General features: G+C 42.7%; 10 protein-coding genes across 10 annotated transcripts; 3 read left to right on the forward strand and 7 right to left on the reverse strand.

Moving 5' to 3' along the window:
* Window positions 1–53: 53 nt before the first annotated feature.
* On the reverse strand, window positions 54–1,381 carry FA14DRAFT_160347 (uncharacterized protein). The gene is made up of 2 exons (XM_025498635.1): window positions 219–1,381; window positions 54–148 (listed from the first exon to the last, which is right to left on the reverse strand). Exons 1-2 carry the CDS (start codon window positions 1,256–1,258, stop codon window positions 127–129), a joined length of 1,062 nt encoding a protein of 353 aa, XP_025355279.1. The 5' UTR covers window positions 1,259–1,381; the 3' UTR covers window positions 54–126.
* Window positions 1,382–5,743: 4,362 nt separating this feature from the next.
* FA14DRAFT_115826 (concanavalin A-like lectin/glucanase) lies at window positions 5,744–6,253 on the reverse strand (the record flags this gene model as incomplete). Its single annotated transcript, XM_025496133.1, has 1 exon — window positions 5,744–6,253. A coding segment is annotated over one exon (510 nt), but the record flags the coding sequence as incomplete, so codon positions are not given.
* A 681-nt stretch (window positions 6,254–6,934) lies between these two features.
* On the reverse strand, window positions 6,935–7,837 carry FA14DRAFT_132908 (uncharacterized protein; the record flags this gene model as incomplete). The annotated part of the gene is made up of 2 exons (XM_025496958.1): window positions 6,935–7,714; window positions 7,763–7,837. The coding sequence occupies 2 exons, from the start codon at window positions 7,835–7,837 to the stop codon at window positions 6,941–6,943; spliced, it is 849 nt and encodes a 282-aa protein (XP_025355281.1). The 3' UTR covers window positions 6,935–6,940.
* A 293-nt stretch (window positions 7,838–8,130) lies between these two features.
* Window positions 8,131–9,479, reverse strand: FA14DRAFT_144561 (uncharacterized protein). Its single transcript, XM_025497246.1, has one exon. It carries the CDS (start codon window positions 9,033–9,035, stop codon window positions 8,277–8,279), a length of 759 nt encoding a protein of 252 aa, XP_025355282.1. The 5' UTR covers window positions 9,036–9,479; the 3' UTR covers window positions 8,131–8,276.
* Window positions 9,480–10,141: 662 nt separating this feature from the next.
* Window positions 10,142–11,503, forward strand: FA14DRAFT_122364 (MFS general substrate transporter; the record flags this gene model as incomplete). Its single annotated transcript, XM_025496515.1, has 1 exon — window positions 10,142–11,503. The coding sequence occupies one exon, from the start codon at window positions 10,142–10,144 to the stop codon at window positions 11,501–11,503; it is 1,362 nt and encodes a 453-aa protein (XP_025355283.1).
* A 369-nt stretch (window positions 11,504–11,872) lies between these two features.
* Window positions 11,873–12,769, forward strand: FA14DRAFT_132917 (uncharacterized protein). Its single transcript, XM_025496959.1, has 2 exons — window positions 11,873–11,973; window positions 12,288–12,769. The coding sequence occupies exons 1-2, from the start codon at window positions 11,942–11,944 to the stop codon at window positions 12,499–12,501; spliced, it is 246 nt and encodes an 81-aa protein (XP_025355284.1). The 5' UTR covers window positions 11,873–11,941; the 3' UTR covers window positions 12,502–12,769.
* A 261-nt stretch (window positions 12,770–13,030) lies between these two features.
* Window positions 13,031–13,283, reverse strand: FA14DRAFT_116402 (uncharacterized protein; the record flags this gene model as incomplete). Its single annotated transcript, XM_025496175.1, has 2 exons — window positions 13,031–13,116; window positions 13,202–13,283. Coding segments are annotated over 2 exons (168 nt in total), but the record flags the coding sequence as incomplete, so codon positions are not given.
* A 235-nt stretch (window positions 13,284–13,518) lies between these two features.
* On the reverse strand, window positions 13,519–14,229 carry FA14DRAFT_160350 (uncharacterized protein). Its single transcript, XM_025498636.1, has one exon. It carries the CDS (start codon window positions 14,201–14,203, stop codon window positions 13,580–13,582), a length of 624 nt encoding a protein of 207 aa, XP_025355286.1. The 5' UTR covers window positions 14,204–14,229; the 3' UTR covers window positions 13,519–13,579.
* Window positions 14,230–14,388: 159 nt separating this feature from the next.
* On the forward strand, window positions 14,389–15,281 carry FA14DRAFT_164120 (uncharacterized protein; the record flags this gene model as incomplete). The annotated part of the gene is made up of 2 exons (XM_025499863.1): window positions 14,389–15,144; window positions 15,210–15,281. The coding sequence occupies 2 exons, from the start codon at window positions 14,389–14,391 to the stop codon at window positions 15,279–15,281; spliced, it is 828 nt and encodes a 275-aa protein (XP_025355287.1).
* FA14DRAFT_36461 (uncharacterized protein) lies at window positions 15,241–16,096 on the reverse strand. The gene has a single exon (XM_025502241.1). The coding sequence runs from the start codon at window positions 16,056–16,058 to the stop codon at window positions 15,288–15,290; it is 771 nt and encodes a 256-aa protein (XP_025355288.1). The 5' UTR covers window positions 16,059–16,096; the 3' UTR covers window positions 15,241–15,287.
* Window positions 16,097–16,956: the final 860 nt, after the last annotated feature.

A 16,956-nucleotide genomic window follows, 5' to 3' on the forward strand; every position in this document is an offset into this window, starting at 1 on the left:
TATCATTCATCTTTCGGAATTCTCTGCTATTCAAAATTCAACAACGCCAAGTAAGCTTCAATAGAATCTAGGCATTTTAGATCAGGAGCATACGCAAGAGATTTATTACATTATTTCAATCTTTAATCAAATCTTTGCACGAAGAGCACTGTAAGAAGAAGTATCGGATGTGCCGGTCAGTATAAAGTCTTCATCTTCGTTTCAATATGTCTACTTACTCGTATTGCGACTGGGTGACAGGAATAACAGATCCATGTCGTAAGTTGGTCGGGAAGAGGTCCATGCTGTCTGCTGTATAACCACCTTGCTTAATGTTTGAGGTAGAATAAGGTTCATAACGACCTCCACCTTGATAACCATAATTGTCAAGCCATAGATGATACTTTGATGAATCCTGGTTATCGCGGAAAGAAGCAGGTCCTTCTCTGCCTTGATCGGTCACATATCCTTCTGCTCCTCCAATTCGGGTCCAAGTACCAAAGATGCCATCTGTAGAAATTTCTTGATAAACGCGAGAGTTTGTTTCATTTTTGATGAAACGTGCGAAAGAGTTATCTTCACCATCGATCTTTTGGAATTCTTGATCGATGACTGCATATCCGGGAGTTTGCAAGTAAGTTTCTGGATTGGTAAAGGTCTTAAAATCGGTTGTAGATGCTGTACGGATAACATGTTCGGTGACCGGATTTCCATCATGATTTGGATCATCGGAAGCAAAGAGTTGAGAAGCCCAAAATACATGATACTTTTGCGATGATTCATCATAAATTGCAGAAGGTGCCCAAACCATTCCCGCAGTCGGATCCTCTACTTCAACAAGATAATTCGTACCCCAGTTCACCAAATCTGTACTATGCCATACCACAATCGAACGACTTCCATGTCGAACAGCTTCTCCCCAATTTGTTTTACCGATTTGTAGATCTGTACCGATTGTCCAGTAGTTGCTATTATCGGGAGAGGATACCAGATATGGATCTCGTGCTCCTTCTGTTCCGACAGTTGAACGTAAGACTGCATTTCCTCCATTTAAAGCAGAGAAAGACAGAGGGTTGTTGCCATTAGATATGTGCTGATAGATTGCTTCATCATTGCTAATGAAGTGTGTAGCGAGATAGCCTACCAATGGATCATCTCGTTTTTGTAATGGGGCCGTTAGCACAGATGTGCTCAAGATTAAGGAAGAGATGAGGGCAACAAACGAAAGATGCATTCCGGTAAATCGAGATATGTGTGGTAGAATGGAAAGAGATGTCATCGCTGCCTCTCCTTCCCCATTTTATACTCTTTCCTGATTGAATCGTTCATCATCATCATACTGTATACACTTGATGTTCCTAAGCGAAGAATTGACAAAGATTCCCGATGGATTGTTTGTTTCTTATTTCTTGGCTAACATTAGTAAACTTTATTATTCCTTTAGCGTGGGGAGAAAGAATAAGCAAACGCGGGGAATTATTGTTGGCCTTATTTAAGCTCTTGACCGTCATCATGTTGTTGTGACAAAATATTTATCATTTTGAAAGAGATAATGACAAAACAATCATGACTTTGAAAGAAATAATGACAAGACACATCATAATGTACTTTGACCAATCCGCTCCATCAGGTCAGGAACACCGCATTTACGTTCTTTCGGCCAAGAGAATTGGCGGCCCGGTCCCGAACAAAGGCACGGCTCAATTTGCAAACGAAGGAACATATCTTGCCGCTTTGTTGAAAGAAGGACAAGAACTTCAGACAAATGAAAGATATAAATAGAGCGCTAAAGATTGTTTTTACCATTTCATCTCCTACATTTCAAGGTAATCTCAAAATCATACTTCTTCAGATATCCAACATCTACCCTATCAACGATGTACCCGACCAAAGTTATTTCAGTCGTGATCTCTATCGCTTGTCTCGCAATGACAGCTGAAGCGTAAGTTGAATCCATTCTAAGGATCGGCACGTAGAGAAATACAAACAAGTATGCTAATCTTACTTTCTACACTACAGCTATTACTGCACTGGTAGAGCCTGTAATTACGCCGATCCCGAGTATTGTAGTTACCAATGCGGTTCTGGCCAATCATGCTGTAAAGGCGATGGTCCTTGATATAGCCTGTATTGTATCATTGACGGCGATCGAACGCAAGCCGTCCATAGTATGGGATACAATATTGGATGCGCTCAAAACCTAACCCCTAATTATTCACATGTTGTACATAATATTGAGCCTCCAGATAGGACAAAAATCTTATTATCCTAGTGAATGCGATTTGAAATGAAGAAAGATATTGAAGTAACTTTAAGAGTGAGAGTAGCATTTAGCTTTTTGGTAAGTCAGCCCCTGAGCATCCGAACACAGGAGAATGAATAAAACGCCAAAGGTGTCTGCTCGTTTTTTCTCCTGGCCCCTTCCTTTATCTTTTACTGTCTGCTCTGTTCAAATAGACTGTATTCGAGACTTTCTTGTATCAAATTCATCTTTAAAGCCATACCAACGATTCTATCATAATCTTCTTACCAATAATGCATGTCACAAATCTTGTTTAATTTCCTTTATGGCCATTTGTTTCGCTATGGCAGATAATCCGTAAGCTGAAGGCATTCAATAGTTGTTATGCTAGATGTTGTGAATAAGAAGTCCCCTTTTCACATTATAACCACCATTACACAGGTGAAGGTTGTAAAAAGTACGCGGTAGATGACTCACATTGTGATTATGAACGGTAATGAATCGACGCCAGAACTGACCCCTGTCGATCCGTCCAGACTAGAATATCCGTCAAGCTTCTCATAGACCCTCACTTTTGACGCCGACGTCTCTTTGAAAGGGTGATCAGTAAAGTACCTTAGCTTTCCCCAGTACTCTTTCCCCTAATTGTAATGTACGCCACCTTTTTGCCAACATTGAAAAGATCAATCATAACGATTCATTGTTTCCTTCAAGTCCTCATCATCTTTTTCATTTTTATCCCGCAATGAACCAAAAAATATTCGTAACAATGTTTATTGCAATCGCATGTCTCGCAATGACAGCTAAAGCGTAAGTTAAATACGTTGATATAGAATCAGTATTTAGAGAACTATGAACAAGTATGCTAATCTTACTTTCTACACTTCAGCTTTTACTGCACTGGTAGAGCCTGTAATTACGCCGAACCCTCGGATTGTAATTACCAATGCGGTTCTGGTCAATCATGCTGTAAAGGAGATGTTCCATGATACGGTCAATATTGTACAGCCGAAAGTCGTGAAACGTAAGCAGCCGGCTTCGAAAATTCGATTGGAGTTGCGCCGCTTACTATCAATCATGCTGTTCATGGTGAGCCCTACAGGGGCTCAAATTGTGTTCGTCTTTCACCGTCATTTTGAGGCAAATTTCATAGATACACATACATCTTTGATGAATACCCTACAGAGAATTTTATTTTGTTTCCCTTGTCCTAACAAGCCTTGAATGCGGATTTGAGAAGTTTTCGAGTCTGTTTGATTCCGGGTGGCTTACGCCACCCTAAAAAAAGCTCCTTGCCTTTCGGATCGGACTCTAACGCCAAGACTATGTATAGGTACTCTTCCATGCTCAAAACGGTGTGGTAATTCCTTCGGTCCGATACCACATCAGAAGTGTACTCTTGCGGTATAGCTGAAAAAGGTATAAATCACCACTTTGTCAATCTGAAATGTTCTCACAGCACCCACAAACCAGATTTCATCTATTTGACTCAAACTTCACCAACGATGCAACAATTCGCAGTCATTTCGATCTTTGTCATTGCTTGTCTTGCATTGACAATTCAATGTCAAGAAAGAGACACGTTCACAATGCAACGTAGGGCAGGGTGAGTATGGAGATGTCTGGGGACTACGGAAACGAGAGCTGATCCGTCTTGATATAGCTACCATTGCTCTGGTCAAACGTGCGGTACCTATGGTGTGTCCCACAGCTTTTGTGGTAATGGATGCTCTTCTGATCAACAATGCTGTCCCAATTGATCTGCGTTGATACTGTGATACGAATTGATAATCTGGCTCACAGAAGGTTAATTGCCACCAGAAAGGACAATTAGGAAATTAGCAGGCGAACATATGTATCAATTGTTGAATTTCAATCACCTCAAATATGACTTTGTGTGAGTGTAGGTCCTGCCACACCGTGAGCTAACTGATACTAATGAGAAGATCAAAGATGTCTAAGCCATCATGTCTTTTTGTCACATTGAATGACACAATCGAATCGGCAGAGGAAATGGACCACTCATCGGAAGTAGAACCCGAGATTATGGTACTGACATTATTCTTTCTGTTGAGCAGGCAACTAAGTCAAGCATTTCCAGATCATCCTTGGCTGTATTTACTTGGCATCCAGCTCAAACTCATTGTTTCACACACTTCGTTATGGGGAGAATGAATACGATTATTAGAAAGATTTGTATAGGAGCTTCTCAAAAGCTATGACATGAAAGAGTATTTGTCTGTTCATAATTTGTGATGGTAGATTTTGATCGGCCGGCGATCATTGTGGCTAAAGATTGCGAGCTGGGCACAATACTTGACGACTCTCCATCAGTTTCAGATTTCACTTTGGAGCTTTGGCGGTAGTGTTCTTTGGACCAGCAGGTGCACCTTCGCCACTGTCATCCTTCAAATCTGCAGTTTGGTACAGCTTTGGAGGAACAGGGCCATTCTTGTCTTCACAGTTGCTGGGATCCTTTGGAGGTGTTTCAGTTGAGTTTGGCTTTGGAAGTAATGGATCTTTGCTGCTTGGGTCTTTGTCAGCATCACTTCCGTCATTGCCGAAAGGGTTCTTGCCATCCTTGTCAGAGTCATCTTTGTAGTCTTTGTCAGAAGAGTCGGAATCAATCTGGTCATCAGTGCTGGGATCCTTCTTGCCGTAATCACTTGAATCATTGCCAGAATCATCACCGGTTTGATCACCTGAGTCATTGCTGTCGCCATCTTTGCCATAGTCAGTCGAATCATCGCTTGCATCATCTCCATCCTTATCCGAATCGGCAGAATCATCGCTAGAGTCGTCTTTGCCATAATCACTGGCGTCATTGCCGTCTTTACCTGTATCGCCAGAATCAGTGCCAGAGCCATCTTTGTCACCAGTGGAGCCCTTGCTTGAATCACTGGAATCGCCATTAGAGTTTGCACTGGGATCACCGTTGGGTTGTTTGCCGGGCTTTTGGCTTGCATCACTGTTTTTACTGACGGTTGAATTCTTGCCGGTGTAATCACTGCTGTCGTCACTGGAGTCTTTGCTAGCATCGTCGCCGTCCTTGTCGCCATAGTCCTGGCTGGAGTCATCTCTGGAAGGATCGCTGCCAGTATCTTTGTCACCACTGCTTGAAGTGTCTGTGCTGTTCTTTCCATTTCCACCTTGAGTAATCGTGCCAGATGTGTCTTTGCCAGTACCACGTCCACTTCCAGTAGTTGTGCTAGAGGTATCTTTGCCAGGTCCACTACCATTTGGTGAGCTTGAGGTAGAAGTATCTGTGGTGTTTTTTCCATTTCCTCCTTGAGTGATTGAGCCGAAGGTATCTTTGCCAGTATCACTTCCACTTCCAGTAGTTGTTGTAGAGGTATCTTTCCCAGGTCCACTACCATTTGGTGAGCCTGAGGTGGAAGTATCTGTGGTGTTCTTTCCATTTCCTCCTTGAGTGATTGAGCCAGAGGTATCTTTGCCAGCACCACTTTCAGATCCAGTACCTGTGCCGGATGCATCAGTATCACTGTCACTTCCACTTGCAGAAATCGTAATGGTTGCAGAACCAGAAGAGCCAGCATATGCTTCAACAGCCAAAATTTGTGGAGAACTCAAAGTTCCCAAAACCATTCCAGCTTTTTCCCATGCAGAAACGTGATTCGCAAAAGTGATTGTACCTTTTGATCGTTTTGTATGACGACGTGACCAATATTGAATATGATTTTGACTTGAATTATCAACACATGGACCGCCCATCACGGTGCAAAAGGTATATGTGTCACCATCACTTTGGAGTGTACCTTTGCTGTCCGATCCACAAGGAGGATATTGACCCCAATTATCAACAACGTAATATTCAACGCATTTGCTGCCGACTGACCAACCATAGAGAGCCAAATAAGCACCATTTCCACTGACTTCAAATTGACCATCAAAAGTGAAAACACGATCTTTTGCACCATTTTTGAAACCTTTTCCGACGATTGCATCATCAATACCTTGCCATGTGAATTCATACTTTCCTGCACTATCACCTTTAGCGGAATAAGTACCTTTTCCTTTGTTATCCCAAACGGAAGCAAAGTATTTTCCACTTGTATCCCAACCGGAAGGCATAGGTTTCAAATCGCCACTGCCAGAAGAATCGCCAGCGTTGTTACTGGCAATACCGCCATTGCTACCGCTGGAGGCGCCACTGTTTGCATCAGGAGTTGCGGTTGTGTTCTTTGTGCGCTTGAACATCATCACTCCATTGCTCACGGATCGAAGCTTTGGATGACAATGAACGAATTGCGTCAGGAAACACAAAGAGATTAGAACGATGGGGATGGAAAACTTGGCCATCTTGGAAAGAGGAACTTAGGGGGAGAGAGAAAAAGAAAAGAATGTTGGGTTACAAGACAAAAAGTGTCGAAAAAAAGGTCTTCTTAAATACTTTTACCATGTCCGAATACAGTGCAACCCAAACATAATACCGGTCCGTAACAATCAATGCCTATATATAGTTTTCCTGCTCAGCGAACAAAAAGGTACACCCTCTTCTTACTCGAGAGTGGCGATGACTCTTACACCATTGATGAAGGCGTATTTAAGCTTTTTCCTGCGGAGTCTTCTGACGGAGAACTCGGACCTGAAATTAGACGCCGCATGCAAAATTAAGAATCCGTCTCTTTAACATCACACGTCATGCTTATTGGGTATCAAACACATAAATTGCACAGCACATAGCAAATTTTAACCGCTTTAGTCCCAAAGACTGCCGTCATTTGCACCTGTTTTCTGGCCACCCTTTCCACGTTTGCCTTTCAATTTTCCACCTTTGGTGCCGCCTTGTTCTTTGTACCAATCGCGCATCTCTTCTTTCGTGTACCCTTGCTGCTCCTGTTCACGCCATTCATCTTGTCTTTGTTCAGAAGCGGTCTTGATACCTTCATCACGTAACCTTTGCGTTCTACTCGGTGTTACTGCTCCGCTTCCTGGTAATGATTCTAAACGTTGTTGTTCTTTTGCTTCCATCTTTCTTTGTTTTGCATATTGCGTTTTCCAATCCATCTTACTTGCCCTTCTTGTCCATTTTGCACCACCAGAAGCAAGATCATCAGCCTGCTCCTCAACCATTGTACCTTTGTTGCATTGTCTGTACCAACAATAGTTCAATGTTGCACTCCGTCTGTATCGCTTATTAACTTGCGAAAGAGAGATCAAACTGGAAACCGGTAACGAAAGGAAGATACGCTGAGAAACCTCTTTTGGCAGCGTTCGGAGTGGATCAGTTTTACTCTTGCGTGCGATACCAGTCCCTATCGATTTACCAAGTGTTGATCGTTTGGAAGGCGTTGATCTTGTCATTCCACCAGGCGAAGGAGGTCTACTGATATGTGGCGTACCCGGCACAGTTCCGGGTAAAGAGACAACATTAACCAATTCATCATCACTTGTTATCTCTTCACCTTCCACTTTTTCCCAATCATCTATCGATTGTGATTGTGATTGTGATTGTGAATCTTTCACAACAATCTCTGGCGGTGGCATTGATGAATTTGTAGTTGAGGAAGAGGATGGCACGTTTCCATTTTCATCCGTTCCCAAGGTAGCTTGAGCTAGGCGTGAGGCCAAGACGTTCTGAAGTAAGGATGACATTTATTTGGATGTCAAATGAATAGTTGTTGTGATAGTGGTGGTTTAAGGATAAGATTACAAGTTATCAAATTAAGCTTTCCTTATAGACATTGATCATGAGACCCTAAAGTGGACGGGCGTATGTTTGTGTGGAGCAATTGACGCGTGAATGAAATGAAGTTAATATTAATATATTATGACTGGAATGAGCCATTCAGCCATTCAAGCAAAAGATATGATTTTCACCCTTTTCCCTTAATTTGCTCAGCAGGATTAACCAACAGGAGGAGACTGTATTCAAAAGCACAAATGAGGATGAATGACTCGATGAGCTGCTGAGGTAGGGTAACTACTCAGCAGTGTTCATTTGATTAATATGACGATATGATACAATTTGACAACCCTATGTTAATCAATATAAGTACAATGTGAATGCAATTTCAACATTCTCTCGATCCCCTCACCCTTTAAAAAGGACTTGAACGGAAAACGTCTTTGTGTCTGAGTCCCAATGACTCCATGTGCCAGGCTCATCCTTCATTTTAGATCCAGGTACGGCACTGAATAATACACCCTCAGATCGGTCTACCTCCCTTGATTGTAGCTTAAAAGCAATCGTTTCGTATGGCTCAGCAGCAACAACCAGATATTGCCATGCCCGATCTTGTTGTTCGATATGCTGCTCATAACTGCTCATAAATCGATGCATCGGTTTGACATCCTGTTTGATTTGAGGAAGATGAATTTGGAATAGCAGCCCTAGCCGTCCTCCAATCTGTCCATCTGCGTATGATGCATCCTCCTGCCCGTTTCTGCCATTAGCAATCATAGGCTCATGAATTTTGGTGATCTTGTATCCTGGTCTGCCAATCTTGATGAACCTCTTCTTTTCTACGCCTCCGTCTGGTGCACCTGTGAGTAGCTTTTGTGCATCTGCAAAATTGGAGACCTGCTTTGCTTCTCGAGCTGCTCTTCGTGCCAAGTTTGTCTGATGTTTCTTTCCTTGTGTGTGAGCTAGGTAAGATCCTTCATTGGTATGAAGTGTTAGACAAAGCCTACATTCCAATCCACCTAAATGATTTCGTAAGATGTATGGATCTTTGTTCACATCAATCGTCTCTAATGCCAGCTTACGTAGCCTTTCCCTTCGATCTACATTTGCTTCACTTGAGCCTGCCACACCTGCACCTTTGTTTCCTGCTCTGTTCTGGAAATCCATCTCTGATACACAGATGGATGGATGTGATGATGGATGTCAGGAAGGAAGTACTTGATTGTACGCCTACTTTGACACTTTTATTTTTTGCACGTGTTACATCTATTCTAATCATCTTCTCTGTACGCGTGTTAAAGTTCAAATTCAAGTCCGGTCCGGATGAGTGTTTATGAGGATGAAGCAAAATGTGAGAAAAGTCGTCCATTGAAACGCCACAAAAAGAAAGTGTGATTGATCTGTACCTGCTTTTCGGCATTGATAGGATGAATCGGTGACAATCGAAATTTGAAGCTCGGATAAGGGCATCATGACTGTTTTTAGTAATGAAATACCGAGCATGCGGATAGGGAAGTTTTAATCTTCTCACAAAAGTTTCAGCTCCTGGCATGAATCACTTCAAGACAATGAACTTGACCGACCGGATTGTCCGACTTTTGATCAAAAAATGCGAACAAAGGCGCGAGAATGTAATCAAATTAATTTTATCCGCAATAACACGCCATTTTTTACCTCTATTTAGCCTCCGCTCTATCTTTGACCTGAATAGAAACGGAAATAAGCTATGTAATTGCCTTCTATTCGGATTTTTGCACTTTGAAGCTAAGGCTTTTTTTAATCTTTGGCCGATGCAATGTGTAAGAAGCATTACATACAAATTGTTTCATTGTGAATTATAGGCTTGGCCTGGCTTGCTTGCCTGCTAGTCCGATAAGCCGATTATACGCGGGGGCGGATATCGGAATCAATTTCAAAAAAGATAAAATAAAATAATTATAGAGCGAGGGAGCAAAGCAAAGCAAAGCAGATTGACTGTGTTGTATCCTTCCGTACGAGTAGAATTCAGGAGACAAGTGTGTGTATGTACACACTTTATGCACAATTTCACTCGAATGCCGGTTGAGTCATTTGAACCCTCACCTCTCCCCTCTCTGCCCTTTATTTCGCATGCAGAATCTATCCGATATGAATTGCCGTCAAATTTAAAGGGATAGACAAATCTCTTCTTCCCATAACCATCATCATCTAATAGATCAAACGGTATGGATCATTCCATATCAGAAGCACAAAGAAGTGCTAACCTCGACTCAAGGAGATCGTCCGGTAATACAATGCTAGATGAACAACAAATTGCTGAAAAGGCAAACGATCTAGAAAAAGGTGATCAATCAGGTCTATCAAACGGCGATACACAAGCAGAACCAAGAAGTGAAGGTGATGCACCCATAACGACAAAGAGACCTAATTATGATGAAGAAGAATTTCCAGAAGGTGGTTTACGAGCATGGACGGTCGTCTTTGGATGTTCGCTTGTGATGGCTTTCTCATTTGGATATTTGAACGCATTTGGTGTTTTTCAAAGTTATTATGCTGAAACGTATTTACGTGGATATACACAAAGTGATATAGCATGGATTGGTGCGTTACAATACTTTTTCATCTTTGGAATGGGTTTGTTTGCAGGACGTGCTTTCGATTTAGGATTTTTTAAACCTTTGATGGCTTTTGCAATCTTATTGGCAACTTTTAGTCAAATGATGTTATCACTTTGTACATCTTATTATCAAATCATTCTCGCTCAAGGCGTTGGAGTTGGAATAGCGATGGGATTATCGTTCAATCTTGCCGTTACCGTTCCAACTCACTGGTTCAAGAGAAAGAGAGCAACGGCATTAGGTGTCAGTGCAGCAGGATCATCGATTGGGGGCGTAATCTTTCCAGTCATGCTAACAAAGCTATTTAAAGAGATTGGATTTCCATGGACAATGCGGATGATCGGTTTCGGATATCTCCTACTTGTTGGAGCTGCTTGGTTTATGATGGATACCAGGCTACCACCATTGGCTAGCGTGAAAGAAGGAGGGTGGCGTAAAGTGAAATGGTTCGATCCATCTGCTTTTCGTAATCCGGCATATTCGATGTTTGTTGCGGGCAACTTGATCGTCTTCTTTGGTCTTTATACGCCATTCGTTTATATGGACTTATTCACTGAATCATATCATATTCCTGCAAGTGGTTATTGGATCAGTATCTTGAACGCAGCTTCAACGTTTGGAAGAGTGATTCCGGGTATATTGGGTGACAAATTTGGTAGATTCAACACACTTCTACCACATATGATTTTGGCAACTATATTCTTATTCTTATTCCCGCTATTCACAAATTTGTCCCTCATCCTTTTCGCATTGGCTTTCGGTTATGCATCAGGATGTTTTGTCAGCATTATCGCTCCATGTGCCGTTCAACTTGGATCGATCGATACGGTTGGAACGAGAACGGGAATGATGTTAAGCATCATGAGCATCGGTGGATTGTTGGGAACGCCAATCTCTGGATTCATTCTAGGAGAAGCACAGCCTTATAGATGGTGGCCAACAGCTGGATACTCGGGTGGAATGTGTTGTGTGGGCACAGCACTTTGTATCGCTGCAAGACAATATGCCGTAAAGGGAAAACTCAAAGCGCATTTCTGAACACTTAGTACATCTGTAATCATATATTCACATTTTTTAATTATCAAATGGATCACATTTGCATTTCTAGATTGATGATCATAAGCTTTTGAGCAGGTAAACTGGATAAAGCTCAAACTTCCCGCGCTCCCACACATCGAGAACACGTGTAAAGATCGTACCTTTCTTTCTAACAGCCAATAACAAAGCACGGAAGCAGTCGGTAAATTGCACCCTATCAAAAGTTTATTCTGGCAAAATGACCGTGTCTGTTTGGGCGTCTGCGCCTGCGCCACGGCTTGGGATAGAGAGCCAGCCTTTGCGAGGTGTAGGGTAGGCTATGAAACACAGGAAGAGAGCAAAGCGCCGATGTCAAGAAGGAATGAAGGTAGACAATAGTAAGCGTCCTCGTTACCATCATCTTTTTTTCACAATCGTATTTAGAAAAGGTTGCCCAACATGTCTCGTATGCGTGCTTTGATGAAGAACTGGTGAGTATACAAGACATGCGTACCGGAAGGTTTTGGATCGGATTCGATTAGAGGAGGATGGTGGATGTGTGGGAGTAACATTTGCACTTCCCAACAAATGCAAGACTGGTTCAGATTGGACATGGTCAACTATCTGCTACAGTAGCGATCAGCAAGAGGTTGGCTTGGGTTCCGCTTGATCAGCTTCAGGCATTTCTATGCATCCAGGCACCTCCTCATCTCCTTCAATCGAATCCGATGTTCACCTTCCCGCCTTTCATCTGATCCCCTACAAACTCGACCCTCTGACACCTTCCCTCTCTCATCCCTTCCAGGTACTCCGTCGAGGTGTTGCCAATTTACGTCATCACAGCTGCAGCTTGCGGTGGTGCAGGCTGGTACCTTTACCGTCTCAGTACCCGTCCAGAAGTTGTATGGAATCACAAAGGAAACCCATACCCATGGCAAAGCATTGAACAAGGTACAAATACAAAGCTCATGAACGTTAATCAAAAGTTCGAAAAAGAATACAAGCGGGACAGATTTTAAGGAATTACTTGTTTGCAGTGCCTCCTCTTTCAATCCATGCAATTCACTTCTGATTCGTTGTGTGAAGTTCTCAAGTCTCATTTCGATTCTCAACAACTGTGTAAAGGCGGAAGAGATCATACAGGATAACAACTCCTTGTTGATACCTTCACAGGTCTTTTTTCGTTGGAAGTGATTGCTGGTCTGTACAAATTTAATACATTGTTCTCTGCCATCTTGACTATCCATAAGTGTGATCCTGAGTACAGCGCCATATTTCTGATTATTGGTCTATGATAATTAACATAGACCAAATGATGGCACTATTTTCTGGCAGAGAGTGTACAATGATTAGTTGAAAAGTGCATTGAGTGGTGTTGTACATCTTAAACAAAATTCTATTTAGTCGACATTACGGGAAAGCGACGCAGGAAAACTTCTGAAGAGTCTTTCTTTCCAATCATATCCTCTCTGCCTTTGCTTTCTCATCTCTTTTATCCTGCAAGAATTTTTTCCTTCTCTGAACCATTGCTTCTTCTCCTTGAATGCTTCTCATGCATTTTTGAACTTCTTTATGTTGCGATCTACAAGCCCAAACTACGGACACCGTTCTACCGGTTTGACATGCTGCAAATTCTGCAAACAAAGAAAGGTGCAGTAGGGTGGAATTTATCAGTCTGTGATCTCGATAATCGTCACCGAGTCAACGTATCGTACCCACCTTTTACGATTGGATCACATGCTTTCAAGGCTTCTGCTCGAACTGTTTTACGTAGTTCATCTTCTTCTCTATTGCTCAGTGCGATAGGAGCGGTTGTAAGAGTGAATGGCTGAGATTCTGTAGCACTTGAGGAGGTAGCCGAAGCCATTATTACCGTGGCTTGGTTTGGTCGCTGATGGTAGCTTGAGCAAAGGATGACGATCTTCAGATGTTACGTTACATCTTCTCAAATTGACGTTAGGCTAATTAACGATTTTAAGTAAGCATTCGGGCATTAAACCGTTCTTACGCGCTGCGCTAACACTTAAGCAGAAAAAGTTGGTCATTAATAAATGCTATTGTTACAGATGCATATATGGTAAAGTACAATCATGATCATTATCTTTTGGAGCTATCCATCGGTTTGGGAGGCAGATGACGCGGCCTGGCAGGAAGTGTCGATGAAGGTGTGGAAGGCTTCTTTTCCTCTTGACGATCTCTCATCGCTTGTAATTTGGCTTCCATAGCAGCAATGCGTGAATTGGTGGTATCGTTGCGTGTTAAGTTCTTGTTTAGACTGAGTGAAGTCGGTTTACTGGGTTCTTCAGCATGTCTCCCACCACTCCTCTTCTGCATTCCTCCGCGATAAAGCCGGGTATGATCAGCACTAGAATTGATGGAAGCGAATCCGATATGCATCTCTCTTCCACGTAATGGTTTTCCATCTAAGCTTGCTTTTGCTTTAGCAGCTTGATTCGCTTCTGCATATTCAACAAATGCATAGCCTTTTGGCTGACCTTTCTGTGGTCCGTTCTTGTGGAATACCAAGTCTAAGTTCTTCAAAGTGCCATAAGGTCGAAAAGCGGTGAGCAAATCATGTTCGGAAACAGATGAAGTGAGATTGGCGATAAACAGACGTACTTCCGAGTAAAGCTGCTCTGTCGGTGGCTTTGATTCTTGGCCGATCACAGACCTTTTATTGAGACCATAGCTTCCTTCAGCATTCGAAGAGGAGGATGCCATCAGGTCTCGATTGGGAAAAGCATGAGGATGGTTGAAGGAATGAAAGTGTGTGTGTGGAGTTTAATACCGCGTCTCGCTGCAGGGAAATCGGACAATAGATGAAAAAAAAAAGTTTAAAGTTGAACTAGCGGAATTGTATCAAGAAGAAATTGATTGAGAGGCAATTCACTACCATCATACCAAAGATGAGCTCGGATGATGATCATGAAGGTGGCTTGGATATGTTCGCAGAGCCAAAAGGCTTTCGACCCGCAACTCCTCCACCGACAGAGGCAAGGTATGACTTTCCAAAGTCTGTAGGAGGATCATCCTCTTCTCTTACCAGCTCGGAACCGATCATTATGTCTTTGGTGGGATCACACCCGCTCTGGGGACATCATCTATGGAATGCAGCTCCTACTTTGAGTGACTACTTGGTGCGAGAAATGCCGCAACTATGCAGCGGAAAGACTGTTCTGGAACTGGGAGCAGCGGCAGGTTTACCGAGCATCGTTGCTCATAGATTGAAAGCTTCAGTAGTTGTTTCGACCGACTACCCAGATAATGATCTGATCGAAAATCTACGCAAGAACTGTGATGGAAATACAAGCAGCACGGACTATAAGCTCGCAGTAGAAGGATACATTTGGGGATCAGATACCAGCAAACTCAAAGCACTCTTGCCGAAAGGACAACAGTACTTCGATCTACTGTTACTGTCGGATCTGATCTTCAATCACCAAGCACACCCTGCAATGCTGGCAACATTAGACAGCTGTCTACCACCTTCTAGACAAACCCCATCCGGACAGGACACGGAGGAGAGCTCATATGCCGGACCCCAAGCACTCGTCTTCTTCACGCATCATCGTCCACACTTGGCTCATAAAGATATGGAATTTTTCGAACAGGCCAGACAGAAAGGATGGATATGTACAGAAGTGGGAAAATGGAAGATGGCAGTAAGTACAGGAGATTTCTGTTGTGACCGAAATGATACTAAATATTAACCTTATTCACCTTTTAGCCCATGTTTCCAGAAGATCCAGGAAGCGAAGAAGTTCGGGCTACCGTTCACGGATGGCAGATATATCGATGAATTGTTCTAATTGATAAAGAGTTGCCAAGCCACGACGCAGAACAAGACATGCAGCAAGAACAAAAGTGTGATCTTGCCATGCATATCAGAAGAAGCACCATTGCTTTTTTGAGCCGAGGTTGCGTTTGAAGCACTTGTGGTCGAATTCGCCGAACCACTGGATGTAGTGTGATCTTGCATCATATCGCCAACCATAGGAGCAGTTCCGTTTGGATAAGCCGGTGGAGAGCCATCGTAGCTTTTGGTGAGATCCAAGGCAATTCCCGTGTCATGTCGATTGTGCTTGATGAGAGTTGCATCAACAGAAGCAGAAGCAGGCGAAGTTGGAGAATATGCGAAAACATGATTGACAGCGTTCAAGGAATCGTTTGTCATTGGCATATTCCATGACCAAATTGTCATACCAGTCATTGTACTTGAAATATCCGAATTCAACGAGAATGCTTTAACGGTTACTTCACTTGTTTTTGGTTCAATCATTTCTTTTGTACTTCTGTGTGAAGTTGTTAATGTGTTATCACCATTTACCCAATTGATTGCCATATTTGCATTTTCCATTTCTGTTCCTTGTGCAACACCGTACCAACCCAAAGGAGCGCCACCTTGTGGGACGATCAAGGTGTAGTTGATCATCTTGCTTGAGGGAACGTACAGTGCTGTGAAACAGTATCCATCACCACAGTGGGAATCTGAGGTCATACCCGTTTGAACTGCAACTTGTGCTTTTGCAAAGCCTGCCAAAGCGGGCAGAACATACCAAACAACGTTAAATCGCATGATTGTGATTCTACAGAGAGGGGATGGAAGAGTAAAAGTTGAAAAGCTGTTGTGTTTAAGAGAGAAGAAAGGTAAATGATGTTTATCCTGCCTTTGTACCTGCTTTGGCGCCCAGAACAGTTACACTCGAAGCGGAACCGGAATTTCTTGTCTTGATTTGTCATTGTGCTCTGACAATTTTCATTTTTGCGTTCTCTTCCAATTAGAAAAAAGTCTGCTTCATTTTTTCATTTCGTCTCAGGAGTAAACCGCTTTCGGTTCTCCTTTTCCTCTCATCATTTCAGCCCGCCCATCAATGCGGACCCGCTGATGAGTACGAGAGTATGCTAAAAGGGGCATTTTTCCCTACTTGCATGTCAATGTTCGGCACCTTTTTTTCGTCAAATGACCAATCACGCTCGGCTGAATATACACGCAAAGACCAATGCAAATGCTGATAATAATGAATGACAACATAAATACAAATGAAAATACTGTACAATTGAATTTGCGACATTTTTAATCCAAGATGATGATTGGATCCCCTTTTTTGCTGGACGGATTCTTTTCTACACGAACAAACTCAACACTGTCATCACTGCCTTGAGGCGGAATCATTCGTTCAGACTGCTTTCCATTGCCAATAGCAAGAACAGTTCGTTCGGCCTCGTCTTCGCTTCCGGATAAAGAATACGTAGACGATGACGCATGTGGCGTCTTGATTGCTTTACGTTTAGAGGGCGATGCGGTAGGAGAAGTGTGACTGAATGCGCCATCGATTGCGCCAATCAGAGAATCCGCTTTCGAAGTTCCAGCTTTTGGCGTGACTTTGGCTTTAGACGACGGCTTGAAGCCAGTTTTCTCTGAACGGAAAAAGGATGACAATCTTTGTTGTGATTCATCAAATGATTTCTTCTTT

This window comes from Meira miltonrushii, assembly GCF_003144205.1.
Source record: "Meira miltonrushii strain MCA 3882 unplaced genomic scaffold FA14scaffold_2, whole genome shotgun sequence".
In the NCBI taxonomy this organism is placed as follows: domain Eukaryota; kingdom Fungi; phylum Basidiomycota; class Exobasidiomycetes; order Exobasidiales; family Brachybasidiaceae; genus Meira; species Meira miltonrushii.